The 24,491-nt window shown below is 41.4% G+C and overlaps 2 protein-coding genes across 3 annotated transcripts in view; one reads left to right on the top strand and one right to left on the bottom strand.

The window, feature by feature from the left end:
• ZNF827 (zinc finger protein 827) overlaps positions 1–24,491 on the top strand; it is a 162,940-nt gene that overhangs the window by 137,933 nt on the left and 516 nt on the right. Inside the window, exons 15-20 of one of the 2 annotated variants that reach the window (XR_012668099.1) lie at positions 6,422–6,630; positions 10,156–10,226; positions 16,194–16,322; positions 20,777–20,909; positions 21,048–21,154; positions 23,203–23,286. The gene's annotated coding sequence lies outside the window, so the exon portion shown is untranslated. The remainder of the gene's footprint in view (positions 1–6,421; positions 6,631–10,155; positions 10,227–16,193; positions 16,323–20,776; positions 20,910–21,047; positions 21,155–23,202; positions 23,287–24,491) is intronic. The other variant, XR_007356237.2, reaches the window with a different exon arrangement.
• Positions 563–24,350, bottom strand: C4H4orf51 (chromosome 4 C4orf51 homolog). Its single transcript, XM_048846967.2, has 6 exons — positions 23,835–24,350; positions 20,524–20,600; positions 16,984–17,042; positions 12,041–12,119; positions 11,851–11,921; positions 563–876 (listed from the first exon to the last, which is right to left on the bottom strand). Exons 1-6 carry the CDS (start codon positions 24,068–24,070, stop codon positions 805–807), a joined length of 594 nt encoding a protein of 197 aa, XP_048702924.1. The 5' UTR covers positions 24,071–24,350; the 3' UTR covers positions 563–804.

Raw genomic sequence — 24,491 nt, 5'->3', positions numbered from 1 at the left:
AATAAAGGTCCCTCTTACTATCCCTTGTAAAAGTATGACCAATTATTCATGATAGCCTTTAGGTAAATTATAAAGAAATAGTGTCAATGACAGGGTGATTAGATCAGATTAGGTTATCGTAACGGTCCCTTCTCCCCTTAAAAGCTATGACATGCTGATTTACAACCAGATTCTGCCACCCTTACTCATATTGAGTAGTATCTTACTCCACAGATAACCCAACTGAAACCAGTGGAACTAATTGTGGAGTAAGGTGCTCCTTTTTATGAGTAAAGGTGGTAGAATCTGGCCTTTAATATTCATTTAGTACATTTTGGTGAAATAATGTGAATTTTTCTGTCATCCAACACAGTGTGTATGTTTTGTCAACGTCTTGTAAACATCAGCATAAAAAAAGGATAATGCCATTAAGACATTCCGATGCACAGGAGAGATGGAGAGAGGGGAAACATCTACACAGATCCAAGGTCAGACATAAATTGCCAAGGGTCATGGAGGTGAGGGCACTAGTTACCAAAACAAGAGCTTTGAAATGAAGTTAGAATAGAATATTGAACCACTGTAATGAGGGAATTCTTTTATTCAAAGCAATCTTCAGTGCAAATCAAGACATGGTATAAACTTCTAATTAGCTGGAGAATTCTTGGTTGTATTCCTAGAGCAAATATTCTAATCCTTGGGTACCATGTTAGCACCTAGTAGTGATTACGACAATGCTTTATCATGCTTTTTCAGTCTTGTGTTTAATCCTGCTCCTGCATCAATTGGTAACTAGTTATGTTCTAGGAAAGGTGCTTCTATTTTTTACATGGCCCTGGCTGCATAATCAGTCACGTTTGAGAAAAGATTGCCTCGCGCTCTCCACTTCAGCTGTTTCTATAACAAAGGAAAAGTAAAATGAATATTCTTCGTATACTTTGAGTTATAAATATTAATAAATCTGCATCAATAGTAAAAAGATAGAGGATAAACTAGACCCTGGGCAGCTTCTATAATATCTTTCATATACAATACCAGAAACTGATCTATCAGACCCTCATTATGTCTTAATCCCTCCCTTACAATAAACATTTTGGCCAGATCATCAGCTTTCGTAAATTATCATAGCTCAGCTGAAGTCAGTGGAGCTGTCACAATTACCATTAGCTGAGGATCTGGTCATTTTGTGTAATTTAAAGAAAGAAAGAAAAAATCCGGTTTGTCAGATTTGCCATATTAACTAAAATGACAATATTTAGTTCCTAATTAGAGATGGAACAAAACCAACCCAAACAGGTCCAAACTTTCACAAACCTTGTGACAAAAGGGTTCTAGAGATGACTAACAGCAGAGTCTATATCTTACCAAGCCACACACTGATCAGTATACATCCATACAGAACATAGGTCTATTACAGAAGTGGGTGGGTGGGTGAGGTTCTGTTGCCTGCAATGCGCAGGAGGTCAGACTAGATGATCATGATGGTCCCTTCTGGCCTTAAAGTCTATGACAACAGTAAATATTCAAATAGTAAGACTAAAATTAATCAAAGTTTGGTATGGGGGAAGAGAGAGATCAAAAAATGACATTCGCAAATCTAGAAAAGCTAGATCACTTTTTAAAGGTCTCTGGCTACCTCGGAACACTGCACGGTTTGATTTAGGTTATTAAAACTTTATTAAATTAATTTTTCTGACATGTACAGAATATGTTTGTGGGGTGATATAAAGGCTTTATCGGTACACAGATGGGATGATTCCCTCAATTAAAATTAGAGGGAGCAAATACCTGACGATATAGTATAAAGATTTTGTGTGTGCTGCATATGCCTCATATATTATAGAGAAGCTATTTTAGAAAAGTTTTAGAGCATTTTAAACATTTGAATTGGCACTATTTCCTGTAATCCTCTACCTGTCAGACTGTAAAGCCAAGTGCCTCTGTCATGAGGAATCCAACAGTACAGGGCTCCAAAGGATACATTAAAAACCAATAACAGTTACCTAAGATAGCTTCTCTATACCCATATCTAAATTGATGCTAACTGTAGAGATTTTTGTCGTAGATCATATCAGTTTTGCATAGCCATATTTTAAAATATATATGTGTTGTGGTTTTAAAATATCACTTGTTCCTTGTGAACAGATGTCCACAGTACAACAACTGCAATAATATTTGGTGCTGATTAGCTTCCTTTTTGGCAAGTCTCAGCAGAGAGGCTAAAGACTGATGGTGAAAGTAAGCTACTATCTCACCCCTAGAAATGGTCCCTTCAGGTCAGGACCAAGGCCCTATGTGCAGAAGGTTGCACTGTACCTTTCAAACAGATCCTGTTCTGTGGGCTAATAAAGGATGTATTCTCTAGGGCTGTCAATTAGGCACCCTTTGCAAACACTTAATTCACATTTTTTAAAAGTCAACTGTACTCGACGCACTTGATTGGCTGTCTAGTAGCAATATGCTCCCACAAGGCAGGAATCACATTTTTTGACCCATGTTCATGTTTGAGCTCCCCAAACTGGCAGAAATGTTTTATTCAGTATTTTATTAATACTTGGTTTGTATACAGCCCTTGTCATCCACACAACTTAAAATACGTGACAAAAAAGGGGTCAATATTCTAATACCCAGGATAAGTATCGGAGAAGCTGAAGCCCATAGAGTGACATGACTTGCTGTAAATCACACAGCAAGCCAATGAGAGAGGCATGGTGGATGAGGTAATATCTTTGAATGGGTCATCTTCTGTTGGAAAGTACTCATTTCTGAACTACACAGAGCTCTTGTTCAGGTCTGGGGAAAGAAGCAGAGTGTCTGTCTTTCTTCTGCAGACTGAGAAAGAGTTCTGTGTAGCTCGAAAGCTTGTAACTTCCACCAACAGAAGTTGGTCCAATAAAAGATACTACCTCATATACTTTGCCTGGGACCAACACAGCTATGACAACACTGCAAAAAGGTCAATGGTAGAATAGAAACAACCTTCCTAGAAAATTACTATGCTATCTTTTAAATCTCTTCTCTTCGGCTATCCCTTGATATGAGGATGATGTGTGCCAAGGGGGTCGGTTCATTGATAGGTTTTTAAGTGGCTGAGAAGCCAAATTTTCCCACAGAAGTGGCAGTTGTAATCTTGGATGAGACATAGTTGCTGGCTGGACTGTTGTGCCCTTTCTTTCCTCCTTTGTTGCTTCTCTGTCTCATGAGCAGGTCTGTTTTCCCCAAAGTGAGCTGTGGCTCGGTGTATGGTGTGGTGCCACTGTGTTCTGTTCTGCGCCAAGTCCTCCCAGTTTGCTGGGTTGATGCCTCCCTTTTTAAGATGTACTTTCAGCATGTCTTTGAAGTGCTTCCACTGCCCTCCAAGAGCCCTTCTTCCCTGACTTAACCGAGAGAAGAGTACTTGCTTCGGGAGGCGAGTGTCAGGCATATGTACACAGTGACCAGCCCAGCGGAGCTCGTGTTTTATGACCTGCACTTCTATACTGCTGATGTTGGCTGCAGAGAGAATGCTGATGTTAGTGCATGGCTCTTCCCAGCTGATCCTGAGAATCCTCCTGGGGGAGTGCTGTTGGAACCTCTCCAGCCGCTTGAGATGTCGTCTATAGGTTACCCAGGTCTCACATCCTTATAGAAGGGTGTGGATGATAACTGCCTTGTAAACCAAGACCTTGGTGCCAATTTGCAGATCCCTATCGTTGAAGACTCGTTTCAGTAGTCTTCCAAAGGATGTGCTGGCACAGCAGATCCTGTATTCAATTTCTGTGTCAATGCTGGCTGTTTGGAGAGGTGGCCCCCAAGGTATGGAAAATGGTCTCCATTTTCCAGGGGTTCTCCACTGATGGTGATTTATGGAGTATGAAGAGTAGTTTGTGCAGATGGGGGCTGGTAGAGTACTTTGGTTTTCCCGATGTTGAGAGAGAGAGAGACCCGGGCTGTGATAGGCATCTGCAAAAAGATTTAGGGTACTTTGCAGGTCAGCCTCTATGTGTGCAAGAATGATGCAGTCATCTGCATACTAACGGTCGGTGATGCCAATTTTCGTGATCTTAGATTTTTTTTGGAGGTGTCAGAGATTGAGGCGTTGACCATCCATATGATACTCAATCCTGATTCCATCAGAAAGGTGGTCACGGATGAGAATCAGGACCACAGCAAAGTAAATGGAGAAGAGTGTTGGAGCAATGACACAGCCCTGCTTGACACTAATGCAAATGATGAATAGTTTAGTCTCTGAGCCGTTGCACAAAATGGTGGCAGTCATCCCATCATGGAGTAGTCTGATGATAGAAATGAATTTCTGTGGACAGCCAAACCTACACAGCACCTTCCATAGGACATCAGGATTGATAGTCTAAGGCCTTGGTTAGATTGATGAATGCCCTGAACAGTTCCGGGTGTTGCTCTCTGCACTTCTCCTGAATCTGTCGTGCCACGAAGATCATGCCATTTGTGCCTCGGGATGGCCTGAAGCCACACTGTGATTCAGGGAGTAGTGCCTCAGTACGGGGGAGAAGGCGGTTTAGCAGGATCCAGGCAAGGACTGTCCCTGCGATGAAGAGGAGGCAATACTGCTGTAGTTCCTCCACAAAGATCTGTACCCTTTCGTGAATATTGTAACAATGTTGGCATTCTTAAAGTCAGGTGGAATTTCTTTGCAGGTCCAGAGTTTGTCGAGAAGTTGGCAAAGTTTGTGCTGGAGTATTGTTCCACCAGCTTTAAAAACCTCAGCTGGGATGCCATCTGGCCTGGTGCCTTGTGATTTTTTGTCATAAAGCAGTCACCATTGTAATATTAAAAAATAGATCATAATACAAAAATATTCCTTCTACTTACTATAGGAAATACCGAGGGAGTAACAGCAATATTTACTTGCCAAATAGCTGTAAAGATTTTAATAGCAACTTCTTTCGTTTTTCTACTGCAGGATAAATAAAACTCAAGTTTGTCGCATATTCTCATCCCTTTGCAGAGGGATCAGTGTAAATAACCTTCCACTACTTGCTGTACTGAGGTGGTTTAGGGTCTCATCAATTCCTATTCAAGTCAGGGAAAAGTTTCCTATTGACTAGAATAGGAATTGGATCAGGCCCTAGGAGCTGTGTTGAAACTCACTAGCTTCAATTCACAGTTGTTTCATATGAAAACCTTTCCGTCAGTTTTACTTTCTGTGGGTTTGCACCTCCTGTGCCTAAAAACTCAATGCAAAGTTCACTTGAGATTACTAACTTTCAGTTGGCTTCTCATGAAAATCATGTAGATCTGTGAATCTCACACCCTTTTGGTATGAAACCAAAAATCTGCTCAAGAGTCACAAATGTTTTGACAAATCTAAGCTAAGTTTTGAGCTTCTATCTAAACCCAGTAAGAACATGGTTTTATTTGGCTTGTGGTCTTGTTACAAACATGTTGCACGGCTCTTGCATAGTATCTTGCATCAATGTTGCCTGGTATTTTGCACAGTTGCAAGATACTATCCAACATCAAGACTAGATGTTGCATAGTATTAGTATCCCAAGATACTAGGTAGGCTAAAGATATGGCTATGCCGCATGTCAGTCCAGCTGTTGTGCTTGCATGCATGTGCAGAGCAGCTGATTTTTACAAGTTGGATGTGAGAATATCTATAAGAGGGACTGAATTCCATGAGTGACTGCTGTGCAGTAACAATACTGATGAGATGCAGCAGTACTGAATGATCTGATTCTTCAGTCTGCTTGCCTACTTTTACATAATTGGTGACAACTTCCCATTCTTGGAAGCTTTTATGCTTCTGTTCTTTTTTTCCCTTCCCCGAATTGTGTCTAATATTTGGAGTTGCCACTTCCCTCACACATGGAAAATATCTCTAAGAAAAATATGGACTAAGGACAGAGTTACTGAAATGGTGGGCCATGTTACTGTATTGTCCTCTGTAATACAGAAACCTGGTGTTCCCACTATGCTTTTACCTTTATAGATTTTAAAATTAATATACCTTCTTTTCCAGCTTTCTTCAACCAGTGATTCATTGAAACGACAAACTCAGGCTTGTTACTCTGCTGGAAAGTTGCCTGTTTTAATAAAACATAGCAAAGTGCTCTTTAGCTCTGATTACTGTGCTCATACTCCCCACACTGATGTTCTCTCTGGCCTGATGTGACCAGTAACGCTAAAAGGGTCTCATTTTGTGGCTGGCTAGACCATAGGTAAGGACTTGTGAAGTTGTTTGCTATTTTTGATTGAAGCCTGGAATCTTCAGCCAAGGGCTGGAACAAAAGATTTGATTTTTAAAAGGGTTTCATAGAATATCCAATTGGGAGTTTCACAGAAACATTTGCCTCAGACAGTGGCAATTGACTTGGGTTTTAGAACCCATCACATATTTCAGTGTTTAAAGGTGCCAAAAAGTGGGACATATTTTCTATTACTTCCCATTCACCCTTGTGCTCACTTCTTATAATTACAGTTTTGAAGGTGGCCAGGATATTCTGGTGCAATTTGGGAGACCCACATTTTAATGGCAAATCCTGACGTCAGTGTAGGCCTAAGAGGAAAGGCCATTTCACTTTCCACAGCCCATCAGCTGAGAGATTGAAGTACTGGCAGTGATTGTGTCCTGGTCAAAAAACAACTTTCTGCCCTTCATTCATGTGGAAAACACAATCCAAGTGAACAGTAAGTTCCAAGGGGGTCTTCATTGGAGACCTAGAGCAGCCATTGGATGGATGGGTTTAAGGCAAAAAGCAATCTGGGATTCCTACAAAAATCATTCACTCTAAAACAAGCTGAAAAGCTAATGCAAAATCTCCTGCTAGATCCAGCAGAATAGATTATTATTAGGAACAAATTAATTCACATGACTAAAATCTCTTGTATTGTTTGAACAAATAGATTTTTTTATAATGCATTACATAGAATTGTAATGCATTATAACACTGAACTGTTGCCCTACTACTTATAAACCATTAGTATCTCTTGCTAAATAATAATTGGTATGGGAGTGTAAATATGAACCAATATTTGCAGGAGTTATTGCTCTATAAGCATGATGCTGTAGAATAAAGCTCTAGGCATATATTGCTCTCTGTCACTCATACAAGAGACATTTCTTAAATGTAACTGAATAGCTCCTTTTTCTTGTGTAACTAGACTGATGCCTGTTTGCACTCTAAATATTTATTACGCAATCATCTTTAAGAGTTCATTTTTGTATATCTAGCTATTTCTAATGTGACTATGTAAGTAGAACCTAATGAAAAAGCTAAACAGAATGTTAATGTAATTAAGGAATATGCACTATCTTTTAAGTAAGCATTTCAATTAAAAATAAATAAAACCCATTACATGGTGGTACAGTGCAGAGATCTCATTTTCATCAGTCAAGATTCATTCTTATTCAAAAAGTGACAGATTTCTCTCGAGAGAACTGGAAGCAGCAGTCTTCTCTCTCCACTCAAACCAGGCAGATGTAGATAATTAAGGGGCCACAGACAGATCACTTTCCCAAAGTTCAGACATCTCTTGATACCACATTTTATGCATAAAATGTCTTTTGAGATTGTTGTTGTTTTTCGGTGGTCTCTCTGATACGGTCAGTAATTTTATAATAAAATTTAAATCACATCTAAGTGCATTATAAAAGCTTATATATGTATGAATTGCTTTAACACTTCAGTAACATGACTGCAGCCATATCACCTTGTGGTGTTAGCCTGTCCACTCTCATAAAACTAAAGCGTATGAGGCTGGGTTAATTTTTGAATAGAAGATCTCATAAGACCTTCCAGTGGTAGGTGTTGCAGATGTTTCAATGGGAGGCACTCCTCCCATTTGTCTATACTGCAGTCATGGGTTGCGACTGCAGCTCCAATAGACATATTTAAGCTACCTTTAATTTAGCTCGCTTAGGTGCCAAAGCAGTGAAGCCATGGCAGCGTGTGGGGTGTACAAGCCCACCCAGTACCCTGGGTAATTACTCATGGGGCTATCCCATGTGTCAGTACACGCTGCCAGTACCTAAGCTAGCTAGATTAAAGTTAGCTCCAGTGTGTCTACTCAAGCTTTAGTCACACCCTGTGACTGCATTATAGACATACTCTTAGTGATGAATCAAAGCCTGGTGTGGTGCTGAACACAGCTGCTGGAGGTTCCATCTTTGCAGTCAGCATCATGGCCACTTGTGTTGATTAAAGATCACTTGGCACTTTTCAGTATCCTAGTCAAATTCCAACTCATATGACAGGTAGTTATGGAACAATCTACAATTGTGTTTCCTCACAGGCTGTATCCGGTGAAATAAGTTGGCATTCACACATGCATGTCTTCTGTCCTCTGTCCCTTATGCAGAAATAGGATTTGTTCTGCCTGGATCACATCATTGGTTCCTCTGTTTTGGTATCCTGCTCCACTAAATGCCACTGATGACTCAGAAGAAAGCAAAAATAAAAGCCAGCAATTAGAGCTGACTGAAAATTTTCTGAGTGTTTTTCAAGCAGAAAATGCCAATCCATTTACCTCAAAATATTCTACAGGGACACATCAATTTTGATGAAATTTTGTTTTGGGGGAAAAAAATCAAAATGAGGATTTTGATAAGGGCAAATCATTCAATTTCAAGCTTATAAGAATGGAACATTGTGATTTTAATTTTGAAATGATTTTGTATTGAAATTTGTTTAAATTATGTGTAAAATAATACAATTTAAAATACAATTAAAATAAGTCAATATAGAAATGAATTAAAACAGGTTCACTGACCTAAAGCAAACTTTTTTGTTCAGATTCTTAATTAATTTTCCCCCCCAAAATGTCAGAATTTCACATGGAACAGAAATTTCGGTTCCTGGCCACTACTACCAACAATGCATCTGACCAATGGGCTTTGAATCAGATCCCCAAAGTAGTTTCCACAGGGAAGAGTCCCTGCAGATTCTTTATTAAGGTGGTCCTTTTCCAACAGTTTTTCTGTTACAGGAATGAGAGTCTTTTTTCCTACTTTGCTAGTGTATGGTCCAGCTCCTCCACTAGGTAACTATGCAAAAAGAATGTTTGTTCTTTCATTTTTCTTGACAGGAGTGCAAGCCGTATGTGGTCCTGCCATTGGCTTTTTATCATCTATTCAATATTTTCCCAAATATCCCACTTCCTATTTGGCAGTAGAGGTGGTTTCAGGAATTCTCCACAGTGATCTGAGACACACAAAACAACCATAGATAATTTCTTGTTTCTTTATGGCTTGGAAAATGCATTGTTTTGTGGAGCCCTTTTTAAGTTTTTTAGCCTCTAAGAGTAGTAATCCAGTCAATTTAGTCTGTGCAGAGAAGGGAAAATTAACTTGCAAGTTAGCTTCTCTGAAGTTATCGTTTGACTTGCTTCCCTGCTTGCCTACTCAACTTCCACTGAAAGTTGGGAAGTAAAAGATTTGATTACTTTCTTTCTGATCATACTATCATATATATCAGGGGTCAGCAACCTTTCAGAAGCGGTGTGCCGAGTCTTCATTTATTCACTCTAATTTAAGGTTTCACGTGCCATAATACATTTTAACATTTTTTAAAAGGTCTCTTTCTATAAGTCTATAATATATAACTAAACTATTGTTGTATGTAAAGTAAATACGGTTTTTAAAATGTTTAAGAAGCTTCATTTAAAATTAAATTAAAATGCAGAGCCCCCCGGACCAGGGCCAGGACTCGGGCAGTGTGAGTGCCACTGAAAATCAGCTCATGTGCCGCCTTTGGCACGCGTGCCATAGGTTGCCTACCCCTGGTATAAATATTTATTTCTGGCATAAACTATTCAGGGGGGATTAGAAGCACTTTGCTGCTGAGACACTGACAGTCTGTTCATGACACTCACCTACCCAGAGCAAAATAACTTAAGTGAAGAACTCCCACTAGCTCTCCATCTCACACCAAAAGCAGAAGACTCAAAACCAGGAATTCAGTCAAATTTTATCTTCAGAGAAGATCAATCATAGGTAAGTAACTGTCCCTTCCCATCCTTTGATCAAATACATCTACTCTTCCTGCTTTGTTTAGGTTGCCAAAACGTCTAAATTTACCTCACTACAGTGTTTCCTTTATTTAGCATAAGAAATGTTGCAAATACCAGATTATAGTTAAATACCATGTAGCAGTAAATCACTTTGCTTTTTTATTTTAGTGGCAACATCTTTTTTCTTCTTCTTCTTCTCTGCAGGAAGACGGCTTCAAAGAACCCTGATCAGAAGGCAAAACAGAATAAAGAGGTGTCTCTTCTGAACCACAAAGGTGAACCTTCTATGGATTCTGTGAATTTTTAACTCTTGGTATTTTAGTCTCTCGGTGTTTGCTGGTCTCTTAAGTTTCTGGAAAATGTGTGTATATAATGGAATATATTTTAGAGCATAGATGTTTGATTTGCTTTTTATATTTTAATTGCTTCTACATCTGATATGAAAAAAAGAGAGATTTTCCTTCAAGTTTAGATTAAGTTGATTGAAAGTTTGTTTCATGACTCTATAAAGCAGATTTACCTAGCTGGCGATATTGAAGTTCTATCAGTGCCAAAGACCTCTAGCTTGTATCTTTAGAGCACCAACCACGATACTATCTGGTGCTTTTAGTCTTTTTTATGTCTTTACATCTGGATCAACATCATTTAGCCTCATTGTGATGAGACAGACCCAAAAAACAGTGTAAATCAGGAAGTCCTGGGATTCTGAGCTAGGACTTTATTCTGAAGTATCACTCACACTTGTGAAGGAAGTTCTATATATGCTGGAGAGAAGCCAGAAGCATTTTGAGAGTGGACTGGTGGGAAACCTTATCCAACACCATGATTTTAAGTGGTAGGTGATGCATCATTATTTCCCTTACCATCTTCAGCAGTGGTACAGAAGATTACATCTGACAAGTGTCTCTTGCTGTCAAGATCTCTACCTTGCCTGGCAATCTAGCACTGGAGAAAGATCTGTCAGAATTTACAAGGTAGGAGATTCTGACACACAATAAAGTTGAATCAATTGCAATGTTAGTAATAGGTAGACGGCTCACCTCCAAGAAAGTGCAAAGATATGGTCAGTGAAGAAATTGGCACAAAAGGGCTTTGCAAAAGTGGGATTTGTTGTTGTTCATTTATAGCACATAATGGGCACTGCTAGGCACTTTCCAAATATTTGAGAAGGATGGTACCTACTCAGAGGAGATCACAATATAAAGACTGATAGACAAGTAAACAGAGGCTAGGAAAATGGGAACAATAATAGGCAATTGCTATACAAATCAACTTGATTCACTGTAAACAACATGACAAAAATGGGTCTTTAAGAGGGACTTAAATATGGACAGGGTAGAGGCTCTATGGATGAGTTCAGGAAGGTCATACCTAGAGTTGTGCAAAGAACTGATATTATTTGGTTTGCTGGCAATTCCAATAAAATTGTTTGGGGTGGAAATAAATGCTTTGTTTCTAAATGTTTCATTTTGATTTTGAGCTTTTTAAAGCCTTTTTTTTAATTAAAGAAAAATTTGAATTAAAAAAATCAAAATGTTTCAGTTTTTAAACGTTAAAATGAAACAGTTGGATTTTGGGGGCATTTTTTTTCTGACAGAAACAATTTGGTGAATTCTGCATGAATTTTTAAAACGTTTCAGTTCGCCCAAATCTGCATTTGTTGCTGAAAAAAGTTTTGATCAGAAAATTTGCCCAGCTCCTGGGCATACTGTGTACTGGAAGCTGCATGGAAGAAAGCGCAGAGGTGTTATAAAGAGGGATTTGAATTTCTTCCTTCAGAGAAGATGGCTGGTTTTGAGTAGCTCTAGAACCTGGGTCTTCTGCCTAGGCCACACAAGGGACCTGTTCTAGAAAAGTTATACAATGAAATCTACTTACATGACAGCTATAGGACTTTACCTTGTGTGGTGTAGTCTGCATCTTCTGACTCTCCACTGCAAAATTTTTCATGTTCTTAATCGTTCTGCCCCCTGTCATGAAAAGGTGAAAAAAAATAGGCTGAAAACCAGCAGGGAATTTGAAACATGGAAGCTTTATATTTTAGGGAAGCAAATGAGGCCTCGGGGGAGTGATTTAGGGTTATACTCACCATTTTCACTGGCATTTTTTATCCTGTTCTGAGCTGCCTGATGTGGCTTTGAAGCACCACAGTACATATTTTGATACACCTGTATAAAGACAGTAACAAATCATTGCTCCTTTTACCAAGGCTGCCAATCTGAGTACATCACAATACATCACGAGCAAGTGTCTATATTCAGATATATTGTGTGATGCTGTCCTAACAGTTCCACAGAGCAGCAGCAAACAGAAATGAGAGCACTGCAGTGATATGTGAAAACAAGCAGACCTGCTGTAACTAGGCATTTTTTATTATATGGGCTTGATTTTAAGAAGAGCTGCCTACTCACAACTCCAGCTGACATCAATAGGAGCTCCAGCACTTCTGAAAATCAGGCCCACTATCTCTGAGTATTATCTAGGATTAGCAGGTATAGCTTCTGAGAGAGAGAGAGTGTATGTGTGTGTGTGTAGTTTAGCACACAGAATGATGACAGGATGGTTGAGCAAATGCCCCAGTGCCATTCAAGAAATACAGGCTAGCATTTAGGGCTCAATCTTCCTCCAAATGAAGTCAATATCAAAACTTCCATCGACTTCAGTGGTGCAATAACTTGCCCTTACAAAGAAGTCACAAAACTAAATTGATGAGGGTACATCTTCCAAGTCCATTGCCAAATGGCTAATTAGACTCCAAACAATCAAAAATGCAATACTAAGGCAGGCCAGATAGAGGGGAAAAACAGAACAGTATTTAAAAGTGGTAAAACATTAAACCCATTTTAAATGTATTGCCCACTGGGAGCTATTCAGAGCAGACCCTCCAATGTTTTGACCTCCAATAGGTCTTGTTCTCAAGTCATTGGCCATAGAAGCCCAGCAGGTATTCCTAATGAACACAATAACAGATCCAATTACTTCAACCAATAAGCATTAAAAAGAAAATGCATCACCAAAAGCCTTTATTGCTTTGTTAATTCAAATACATCTGCAGATATTACAATAAAGACAAGAGCACTGCATCCTTACCCCTTCACTTGTCTTTTCTGCAGACTCCACATGCTCTAGTCTTTAACTCTTTCCTCACAGGTTTTATTTTCCAAACCTTGTATCTTTGTTGCTTTCTCCTAAATTCTCTTCCTAGTTTGCCTGAAATGGGCTGTCCCAAAATGACAGGTTTCAGAGTAACAGCCGTGTTAGTCTGTATTCGCAAAAAGAAAAGGAGTACTTGTGGCACCTTAGAGACTAACCAATTTATTTGAGCATGAGCTTTCGAAGTGAGCTGTAGCTCACGAAAGCTCATGCTCAAATAAATTGGTTAGTCTCTAAGGTGCCACAAGTACTCCTTTTCTTTTTGTCCCAAAATGAACGCCTTTGTCTAACTGAAGTCAAATTGATGCTGAGTAGATTGGTTTAATTACCCCCATTTTCTTCATGTGTGTTTCTCCCATCATAATTTATAATCTTCTTCAAGTAGTTGCAGCCGTATATTCCATGTGGGCATGTGCACATGCTGTGCACCAGAGCCGGAGAACTTTGCCTAGCAACCCCTGTAGGGAAGGCGCTCACACCTTGCCGATGTATCCCCTCCCCTGGCCAAATAAGGGTGGTGCCATCCCAAACCCCTCTGTTCCTTCTCACCGCCCATGGCTAGAGTCAGAGCTGTTTGGTGTCTTCACCTCACACTTCCACCATCAGTTTTCTGAGAACTTTGCTTGTATATAGTAGTAACAGTATCTTAGATGTAGTTTAAAAGTTAGTTTTGTGTTAGTAGAGTAGTTGGCTTCCCTGTGAGATGCCCTCATTGGGGTTCGAGCATTGTACATCATGTAGGGCGGCCATCCCCAGCAGCAACCCCCACCCAAGGTGCTTGTTGTGTCTTAGTGAGGGACACATTAAAGATTGTGAATAACTTGCAGATGGAGCACCAAAGAGGACTCGGGTCAAGAGACTTGTGGTTGAAGAAGCACCTTCTGGAGCAGGCTGTGAGTAGAACTCTGTGTCTGTCACGGAGGTCACAGAAGTCACAGATTCCATGACTTCCTGCAACTTCCATGACTTCTGCAGCAGCCAGTATGCCTGACCCCAGGGCTGCCCATGCAGATGCTCCAGGGCAGATGCTCAGGCTGCCTTGGGGACAGCCACACCAGCCGCTGCTCGGGCAGCCCCAGGCAGCAGTCCCGGGCCAGCGGAGCAGCCTCAGTCTGCGGCCCCAGGCAGCGGTCCCCAGCGGTTTCAGCCACGGGGTATCCATTGAGTCCAGTACCGACGACGACGGCACCAGAGCCAACCATCTCCATGCCAATAGCATACCAGGCAGCACCCGACATTCTTTGCCTCTCAGTCCTGGACTCTAGTTCAGGAGTTCTCCAGTGCTATGACTTTTACCAGCTCTTCCTCCATTCTGCCTCCATCACCTTCTGGCCAGGTTGCAGAGCCGCCAGGTCTGTCAGCACCGCAGCTCACATCACCTGGGCTGCAGACTGTGGCATCAAGACTGGGTCTGGCACCGAAGACCCTCTTAATGTTGTGCATCCTTGGGTCCTGTCATTGTAATGGTGGCAGATCCTGTCATCTAGTTTGGTACTGGCCTCGGTGCCAGTGTTTCTCCTGGTACCAAGCAGGAGTGGGTTCCATTTGGTGCCATTGGTGCTAATTCCCCACTCCTCTTCAGCACCGATGATGCCTCCATATTGGGCTTCAGATGAGTCTGATCAGTTGTTTGGCCTATCAGGGCTGGCTCCCCCGTTTGTCACCACAGAACCTCCAAGATTCCTCAAGATCCAAGTCAGTGTCCTCGTCAGATTGCCCTTTGATCCCTATCAGTACTGAGATCAGGATAGGGGCTCTTGGTTTGGTGCCTACTGACCACCAATACCTTATCTGTATACCTAGTGGTTTCCTTGGAATCCCTGGGACACTCCACAGTCCCTAGTGTCCTACTCCTTGACCTAATCCAGAGAGATATCACTGGTCCCGCAAGTGACTCCTGCTCCCATACTGTCTCAGCTGCAAGTGACCACTGAGTCCATTCCCTCGGCACCTACGGGGCTCTTCTGACCCAATCCTGTGGTGCAAGAACATGATTCATTATTGGCGCAGTGAACCGCCTCCTCACCCTCCCTGGATGACTCTACCATGACAGAATCTTCCTCTCCCTCGGTGCCCGAGGATTTTAAAGTGTATCAGGAGCTCCGGAGGAATATGACCACTACTTTGGGCATCCACAGGGAATTCCTGCAGGAGATTATGCATAAACTGCTGGATATTCTCCAATCATCAGCTCCAGAGAGAGTAGCCCTCCCAATAAATTAAAGGCCTGCACAGGCCCTCTGGAATACCCCCTCTTCATTGCCCTTATGGCAAAGCATTCAGAGAAACAATAGTTCGTTCCCATGCAAGGGTTTGAGGGTTTCTACTCTCGCCAGGCCCCTAACTCCCTGGTTGTGACTGCATGGCTAAATGAGGAGGAGGAGGACTGATGTTCAGAGTGTGTCCAGCAGGTCTTGCTTGACAGGGAGAAGCCCTCCACTGGGCAGCCTATTCAACCAAATGGAAGTGATTCTCGGTATGATAGTTAGCCCAGGGAGATCAACCGACACTCCAAAATATCCTGGATACAAGCCAGTATCTGTTATACCTTCAGTCTTCTGGTCTTATAAAGTCCACCTGGTGGAAATTTTGGCATTTCATCCACCTATGCGTGGGAAGTTGGTGTTTTCAAATTCCATGACAGTGAGGTTCTTGAAAGGAGTCACTCATCTCCACACATCAGTTAAAGAGCTGGTTCCTTTGTAGGGCCTTAATTCAGTTTTAGAGGCTCTTATGAGACCTCCATTTGAGCCTCTGGCAACTTCTTCTTTCCCCTTTGTGTGTCATAAAAATGCCTTCCTTGTGGCAGTAAATCTGCAAGGAGAGTGCGTGAGTTTCAGGCTTTGATGGCAGAGCCTCCTTACACTCAGTTTTGTAGAGACAAAGGACCCCTGCAGCCACACCCTAACGTTTTTATCTAAGGTGATTTCCCAGTTTCACTTGAACCAAGTTAAATATCCTCCCTAAATTGCGTACAATCCCAGAGAAGCAGCATCTTCGCACATTGGATGTCAAGTAATGTTTAGCTTTTTATCTGGATAGAACTAAGCCTTTCCATTCCTTACCTCTTCTATTTGTTTCATATGCAGACTGAATGAAGGGTCAAGCAGTCTCTTCACAGACAGTGTCCAGGTGGATGACTTCCTGTATCATGACAGCATGAAATAGCCCAGACTACGCTGACTCAAGGGATATGAGCTTATTCCATGAAAACTCAGGTGATGTCAACGGCATTTCTAGGTGACGTTCCTATATTGGACATTTGCAGGGCTGCTACTTGGTCCTCTGTGCGTACTTTTGCAAACCACTATGCCATTAAGGCTGCGTCCAGATGAAATCCAAACTTTGGGAAGGCAGTCCTGTAGTCCTTCTGTAAGTACACTCAGAGCCCCGCCTCCTATTAGTACTGTTTGCGAGTGGCCCACAAGGAACGCACAGCTACATCTCCTCAAAGAAGAAAAAACACCCATCTGTTGCTTTTGTTCTTCGAGATGTATTCCATGATCCACCCTCCATCCTGTCTGCATCAGAGTCTGTACTCCTGATATTCGGTGCAAAGGAACTGAGGGGTTTGGGGGCAGTGCCATCCTTATATGAGCAGGGGGGGAGCCTTATATACAGCTCCAGGGCACAAGCGCCCCCCCCCCAAGTGTACTGCTAGGCAAAGTTCTCTGGCTCAAGTGAGTGGGGCATGCACATGCCCACATGGAATACTCGTCTGCATCACATCTCGAAGAACAACAGACACAAGCAGCTAACCATTTGTTTATAAATCTTCAGTCATTTGACTAGGATAAAATGCTGATGCCTTCTATTGTCAACACAAGATCTATAGATTTAAATGAGCAGGTACAAATTCACTTCAAATTCTGTACTTACTACTCGTTGTCCGAGATACTTTGAATCGTCTCTGTAACCTGGATATTCATAGCATTTGCCTGGAAGGAAAACAAGAAATGAAAGCCTTAGAGTGAGTAAAATGTTCAGTCCAATTTCTTGATACATTATCAAGTTGATTATCGTTTTTAAGTTCAACAGATGTTTTGTTGAATTTTACAGTACACAAATATACACAGAGAGGAAAATTAGGCTACCAAATTAAACAGTGTCTCCCCAGCTCATCCTCCACCCTCCTGGGGAAATTTTGTGGGATGGGGCCACAGAGGAGGTGATCTCCTTGCAGTTATTCACCTTGCCTGCCACATTTTGCCATGTGAGGAGCAGGTTTGCCTCCCTGAATGAAAGGCCCAAGGCCTGCTCCCAAACTTGGCAGCTCCCCAAGGATCTGAAGGATATCAGGTCCATCTGCATGGAGGCTTTGTGCCTCCTCAGCAGCCACCTTCTCCCACCCCACCCACTGGCTCCCCAGCAACACCAGTCCATTGGAACTGTAATACCAGGTTCTCCGCTGACCATGGCTGCCTCCAGCACATTCGGGCAGAAAAGTAATACAACCTGGGCTTGTATTTATTAAATTATCAGAGAAATTTCCTTGGAACTTTCCTTGAAACTTGGTCAGATGTGGGGCAATGTGCATCCTCCCCCTAACCTGGCCGGTCCCTTCCACTTGACCAGTGCAGAGCATGGACCATGCCAGGTCGCCACTGCAGTGGTGGGGAAAGAGCCCCACCGGTGCACATGGGTCCAAGAAGCACAATCTGGGTTAAATAGTTAAACAAGATCTGAGAGCTGAGTATATCTAATATACTAAGTAATATAAATGTTAGTTACAAATATTTATTTACATCTACTTTTTGAATGCGATTTGTTTTAATTAAAACTGTGTTGAAACAACCTGCACAAAAAATGCATATATGGAGCAATGAGAAATAACTATGGATGCATCGCTGCCCCATAACAATGGAATGCTACAATTCTTTTACTGAGTTGCTAATTCTGGATTATTAAAGATATTATACAATGACTCTTTAATACAGCTAGAGCCCTTTATTAGATCATTATCAATAATAAACTGTAACTTTGTACACCATTCTGGGATATGACCTTTTTAAACAGCAGTGTAGTCTAGTGAGAGCCAGGAACCTCCTGGGGTGTAATCCCAGCTGTACTACTGACTTGCTGTGTGCTATTGGGCAAGTCACTTTAACGTCTCCTTGGCTGTTTCCTCCCCTATAAAATCAAGGTGATACTTGCCTCCCTCACAGTGGTGTATAGACGATTACTGAACTGAAGATTTAAACAGCACAAGGAAGATGCAAAGTGCTAGATCCGTGCAAAATATTGTTACTGGTGTTTAAGGATTTTCATTCTGCAAAACTCAGCTATAGCTAGAGGTAAACGGCCAGTGTAGAAGTGGGACTTCCCATTCTTTGACAGATGAGAGTTTACCACTCTATTTGGACCATTGATGTGGCACTTTTCATTGGTGTGGTGGAAAAGCATCATGGAGGTTTCTTTGGTAGTTTTCAAAAAAAAATTCTGGCGGAGACAAGTGAAGGAGACTAACCTGGTAACTTGACACTTTGTCAGTCAGTGACTTCAGCAGTACAGTTTCTCAAGGTACAGAGAGAGACAAAAGACAGATAAATTTTGTTCCCAGCTACATGCTGGCAGCTCCCATTCAAGCGAATGAGGGTAATGATAATGTGGCCCATATAATAATAAAGAATACTTGTAACACAGCAGCATGCAGGCTTTGGGATGACTAGAACTTATGGTACATCTCCAAGTTACGTAGTCTTTACCTTTCAATTGCTGAGTTACCATGGTTATAGGAAATCACAAAGAATGTTGAAGGTTTTTAACTAGTATTTTAATATAGACTATTACACAGAAGATGATTGAGACAACAATAAATAAGGTGTTTCTTAAATATTAGATCAATATAATTGGCTTCAGTCAGACTACTCGTGCTTGCGTATCTTGCTGAATTGTGCGAGTTTAGAAAGAATTTGAAATATCTCAAAATGATAGAAACCAGAAGGAGCACCCTATTATACTGTAGGGAGTCACATTCCCTAACAGTAACAAACTTAATTTTTACCTTCTCTCACAGAAAAATCTCCACTTTTACTGTAGCTCATTTTTCCTCATCCTCCTTACAGAAGTGACAGCTAGATATTTGCTATTTATGAACTATTGATAATGTAGATGGAGAGTACTTACAATTGCCTTTCACAAGTTCACCAACAGCTTCAAAATAAAACCTACATTACAGCTTGAACTCTGTCTTGCTGAAAAAGATCTTAGTTTCAAAAGATTTTTAATTTTTAATATAGCCCTAATTTGTTGGCATGTCTCCAGTCCCCAATCCAGATCCCCAATCCATGAACTCTAACTTCAGAAATAAATTGTGTTATACAGTAAGAAAGACTGATGGTGAAAGTGATGATACTACACTGTAATTATGTGAAGAAGCTCCAGGAGTTAATACTATACTTCTGTAATTGTGATCCCCAAATCTTATGCTGCTATTAATGAAATGCTGTGGGTGTTTTATTTAAAAATAATGCTGCTTACACATGTATAGACAGACATACTAAAACATCCCATGGTTTAAGTTTAGTAGGAGGAATAAATTGTAGCAATTACTGCAGTCTGTGTTCAAATATAATATTAAAATGTGTCTAATGACAGATGACATTTAGTGACCTTAATAAATGGTGTCTGCAGCCAGTGTTCCTTTCTTCCCATGGGTGAATTAACTTAGCCTCCATGGATTTGGGACCTGGGATCAGAGGGGGCCGATGGACCCACAAACTTTGGATCTATGGGGGGACATTACCCAGAAAGTGCTGGAGGTAGCATTGGCTGGGCCAGGAACCAGGAATTTTCCACAGGTGGAGGGAAAAGATTTGATTGGGGAGGGTGAGGAGGATGGACTTCGGTTGGATCAGATCCAGGTTCCTTTGAGTTTCAGTCAACCCCTGTTTGTACCCATTGTCCATGGGCCATTTTGCAACTGCTTGTCTTTCATCTGACAATTCCCTGAAACAATTGTTTATCTTTCTGTGGCAGTCCTGGACTGGTGGCCTACTTGGTAACTGCCCGGGTTGCCTGGCCCATTTGACCAGACTAGCTAGAGGGAGCACCCCCAGAAGGCGCAGAGGCATACTGAATGCTGAGCTGCCCTTGCCTCAGATTCTGGCCAGCTGGTGGCTGCAGGGCTGAGGAACACTGCTCCACAGCACCATCTAGGCACTGCCTGTAAACGCTGCAGCCCAGGCCCGGTCATCCTGCAGCTGCTCTGGCCAGCTCCCAGTTGCTCTGTTAATGTCTCTTCATTGCCTCCCATCTACATGAAACTTTCCAAGTGTTTTCATTCTCCCCCCAACCTACATCTCTCCATACCTCTAAATCATTGTCATTGCTCCATCAGTAACAAGAATCTGGAAATCACAGAGGTTGCCAGATTGGCTAAGGAACCATCTTCAGAATAACCAAGCGTGTTAGATTTACCTTTGTCATCTGAAGCAGTTTGTTTATCACTGTTGTAATATCCAGGTATATAATGAAGCTGGTTTACCATAAATACTCTAGAGAACACACAGGGGGAGAGAATGTTTAAGTCTTTTAGATCAAACAAAAGGCTGCTTTATTTCTATAAGCTTGTGCCATATGATAAATTTGCAGCATCTTTACCTTGTCATTGGTCAGGTTTCTTTATTTATAATAAGTTATGCAGGCATTTTTTAATATCTGTTTTATTTAGGTTCTTAATGCCATGCCCATCAACACAAGAACAAGAGCCCAATGGTCCATCTGGTTGGGTATCCTGTCTCTGACAGTGCCCAGTACAAGCTGCTTTGGCAGAAGAAACCTTAGGGAATTAAGCACCAAAAAAGGTCTGTTCTTTTCCCCTGGCACTTAGAACATTCATTATGCTCTAGCTGGTCAATAAGGCATAACTTTTCAAAATGTTACATGGGAGATGCTATTCTAGTTCTATAGTTGTTTTACAGGATTCGTACGTATGTCTCTAGGAGCAGGATCGCAGGAGACAATTCTTAACTCTCTGAGACCGTTTGCAGCTAAGGGTCCCGAATGGAAGAAGGAATCTTATCTGTGGCTCATCAGCCAGGCACAGCAGGTCAGCTTCTTAGGCACCTTAGACCCGCCCCCCTTCTCCCCACCAATCTTCTCAGCATTTCACTCCTGGCTAGCTTAGATGGCTGACTTGTGAAAACCCCCTTTTCAAGTGCTTAACTATCCCCAAGGATTCTATAGGTAGCATGGAGCCACCTAACTTGGGGCTGAAAATTCCACTAAGCAACCCAGGGGTTGTGTGTTGGCGCACTCAGCTGACCAACACCTAAATCCCTTTAAAAATCTGGCCCTGAATGCCTAAAACATTTTTGCAAATGGGACTTAGATGCCTAAATTACTGAGGTGCTTTGGAATATTTTACCCTAAATCCTGCTGTGTCTGGCATTGTGAGATTGAATAGTGATCAACTACAAAACTCTGCCAGCCAGGGCAAGATTCTCCACTGCCAGAAGGGACAATGTCAGTGTGTGAATGGGGGTAATGTGAGCTCTCAGTGCGTGGTGCTGACAGCACTGGCTGCCTGGTACATTGGAAAGACACCCCATTAACCAAACGGTAAATTTCTGTCCCTTAGAGACATGATGCACAGGCCAGCAAGCCTTCCCCCTCACTCTCTCAAAGATCCTGCTCTGTTGCTTGGGTGAGGGAAAGTTGTTCACTACATCTTCCTTTTCCTCCTCCTCTTGGGAACTAGTACAGCAGAATACAGGCCCCAAATTTGCTACAACATTATGAAAGGAAGGAATACATATATCATCAAGTCAGAAAACTGTCAATTAATGTTCCAGAACCTACTTCATTTCCAAACCCTGTACTCCAACCCACCTCCCGCATGCAGTCCGAACTCTTCCCCATTAGTACACCATTCTGATGCATTCTTCACCTATGTGCAGACATATCCCTGCCTGCTCTCCTGATCTAACACAGATTTAATTTACCTGGGAAGCACCTAGATACTTCCAGAATGGGAACTAGAGAAAACCCTCAGAACAAAGTTATATTGTGAATGTAGGGGGATGGAGCCCAGAGTTGAAGAAACAACTGCTCATATGTGTATGTAGAGTGTTTTGGGCCCATATATTGAGTAACAGGAGGATGCAGGGTGGAGAACAGTCCATGATATGAGGAGCAGAATTACAGTTGTTTTTATGAGTAGGAAGGGGGCCTGCATATGCCATGTATGGCAGATGAGACTCGAGAGCAGCAAAAATTAGGTTGGTGCCGCAACTGTACCTGAGAATTCATAACATTTAGGCATTTAAAGTCTCACCTACAACAACGTAGCATATTTTAGGGTGAAATCCTAGCCCCACTGAAGTCAGTGATAAAACTCCCATTGATTTAAATTTGGCCAGGATTTCACCCTTAGTTTTTTGGTAAGGTAATATATTTTTACTCTTCAGTCTGCATTATAAGGGGTTTTTGCTTGTTTTTTAAAGGAACAACATTATGTATTTTAGATCTTCTAGTTAGGCCAGTGGTTCCATACTGGGACCCCTTTTTCATACCAAGGCCTTGCTCCCATCTAGCTGGGATCCCCCTTCAGACTTAACAATATGGGAAGGCCAAGATGGTTGCAATCGTGCAACACCTGGGGTCTCAACTCGCATATCACAAACTCAGACTTTAGGCAATTGCTAAGTTACTGAATGTCTTTCAATACTCTATTTCTGATTAACGACATGAGTCATATACATGTTTTGGCTCTATCAGGCAACAAATACTAACAGATGTTTTCCCTCAGACCCAATATTAATCAGGATAAACAATGACATCACATTCTCTCGACAGCTTGCAAAAAGCGTGCTACTGTGGCAAACTAAATTTGCTTCCACCAAGTAGGGATGCTGAACCAAAAGGAGGCAATTTTTTTTGACCTTCAAGTACTTTCTGAGATTTCTTGATGGATGGTTCCTGTTTCTTGTTAGACTTGAATAAGGATTTCATCAAAAATGGATTTTTATAAGCATGTACACTGCAAATGTTTCCATCTTCTAGCACTGTGTAAACTTGAATACGCTAAGATGTGTGCATGATATCATCAACTGTTCTTCAATACAGCACTACTGCTAATTGCTGTTCTACTAACAGGTTCAGAGAATCTGGTAGAGGACAGGAGCCAAAAACCAGAGAGGAAGAGAGAGAAGCTACAGCCTGCCCCATCAATTCTTGAATGTAATGCCTGAATTGTGAAAGTTGTCTCCATCGTTAAATGGATAGATAAGCTGTAGTGTGTATATATATATGTTTCTCTAGTTCTTTAACTTATAAAACAGAGCTAGATCTAGAATTAAAATCTGAGTAGCAAGGCAATGATAAAACGATTCTAGGTTAAGATTCTGATGACATCATAAAGAATACGAGCCCTTGCAGTTTATGATCTCATTAGAAACCCTCCTTGCAGTTCTTTACTAGCTGTTCCCATTCCAGGATTGAAAATGAAATGTGGCTAACTTAACCCTGGGTCTTAAACAGAACCTGCCGAATTTGATTAGGTGATCTTTTTATATGTTATTCTTGATTTCTAAACTGATCCTACTCGTTTTCTATAGCAGTCAGGTTTCATTCCAGTTTAGTATGTTCAAATTCCTCTTAGAAGAGATGAAGAATAAGAAAGGCCTAGTGTAATAAACCTCTCCTAGCCTCTACCTCTAAGAGGAATTTATTTTTCCACTCACATAAACTACGTATTGTAGGCTCCACTAAATAGGAATAAATCTTACTCTGGTGGATGAGGTCTGTTTATCCTGGTAGGAGAGGAGGGTTTGGTGCTCCACCTTGTGGGGTCAGCCAGCTCCTTTTTTCCATAACCAGCAGAATAGGTTGTCGCACAGTTAGCCTCTCTTTGAGCCTCCTGTCTCCAGGCTTCCCCAGCATGGCGTTGGATTTCTTTAAAAGCTTGAGGAGAGAGAGGACTAAAGGGCAAAGGCAATTCAGGAGATAAGAAGAGATAGCTCATCCTGGATGCAGCTCATAGATGCTGAGCAGCAACTTTACCTTACTTTAGAAATAATTTTCCTCAGCTGATGAGTGCTAAAGGTGATCAAGCCTAACTTTAACAAGGTTAAGGAAAGGGAAAGTGCTTTGCTGCTGTTGATAAAAGTTGCTAAGCAACAGGTCATAAAAACTCTACCAGCACTACACCCAGTAAAAGAAGAAGTAATTAGCAAAATACAAACTGGATTTTTGTGTATATTTATATACCTGCTGGGAGGAAATATTTAGAAATGAGACTTCTGCTAGGGCACTGTCTATATGTGCAGTGATAATTTTTTATTCTTCTTATGTGGGTACTAGCATCACAATCAGTCAAAGGACAGGTCAGCTGAATAGTCTCCCCTTTGACACTTCCTTTTAATTGTTAATTTTTTCATAGCAAA

This window comes from Caretta caretta, chromosome 4 (genome assembly GCF_965140235.1).
Source record: "Caretta caretta isolate rCarCar2 chromosome 4, rCarCar1.hap1, whole genome shotgun sequence".
In the NCBI taxonomy this organism is placed as follows: domain Eukaryota; kingdom Metazoa; phylum Chordata; order Testudines; family Cheloniidae; genus Caretta; species Caretta caretta.
The sequence above is the reverse complement of the archived record's forward strand: the minus strand, read 5'-3'. Positions and strand labels throughout refer to the sequence as shown.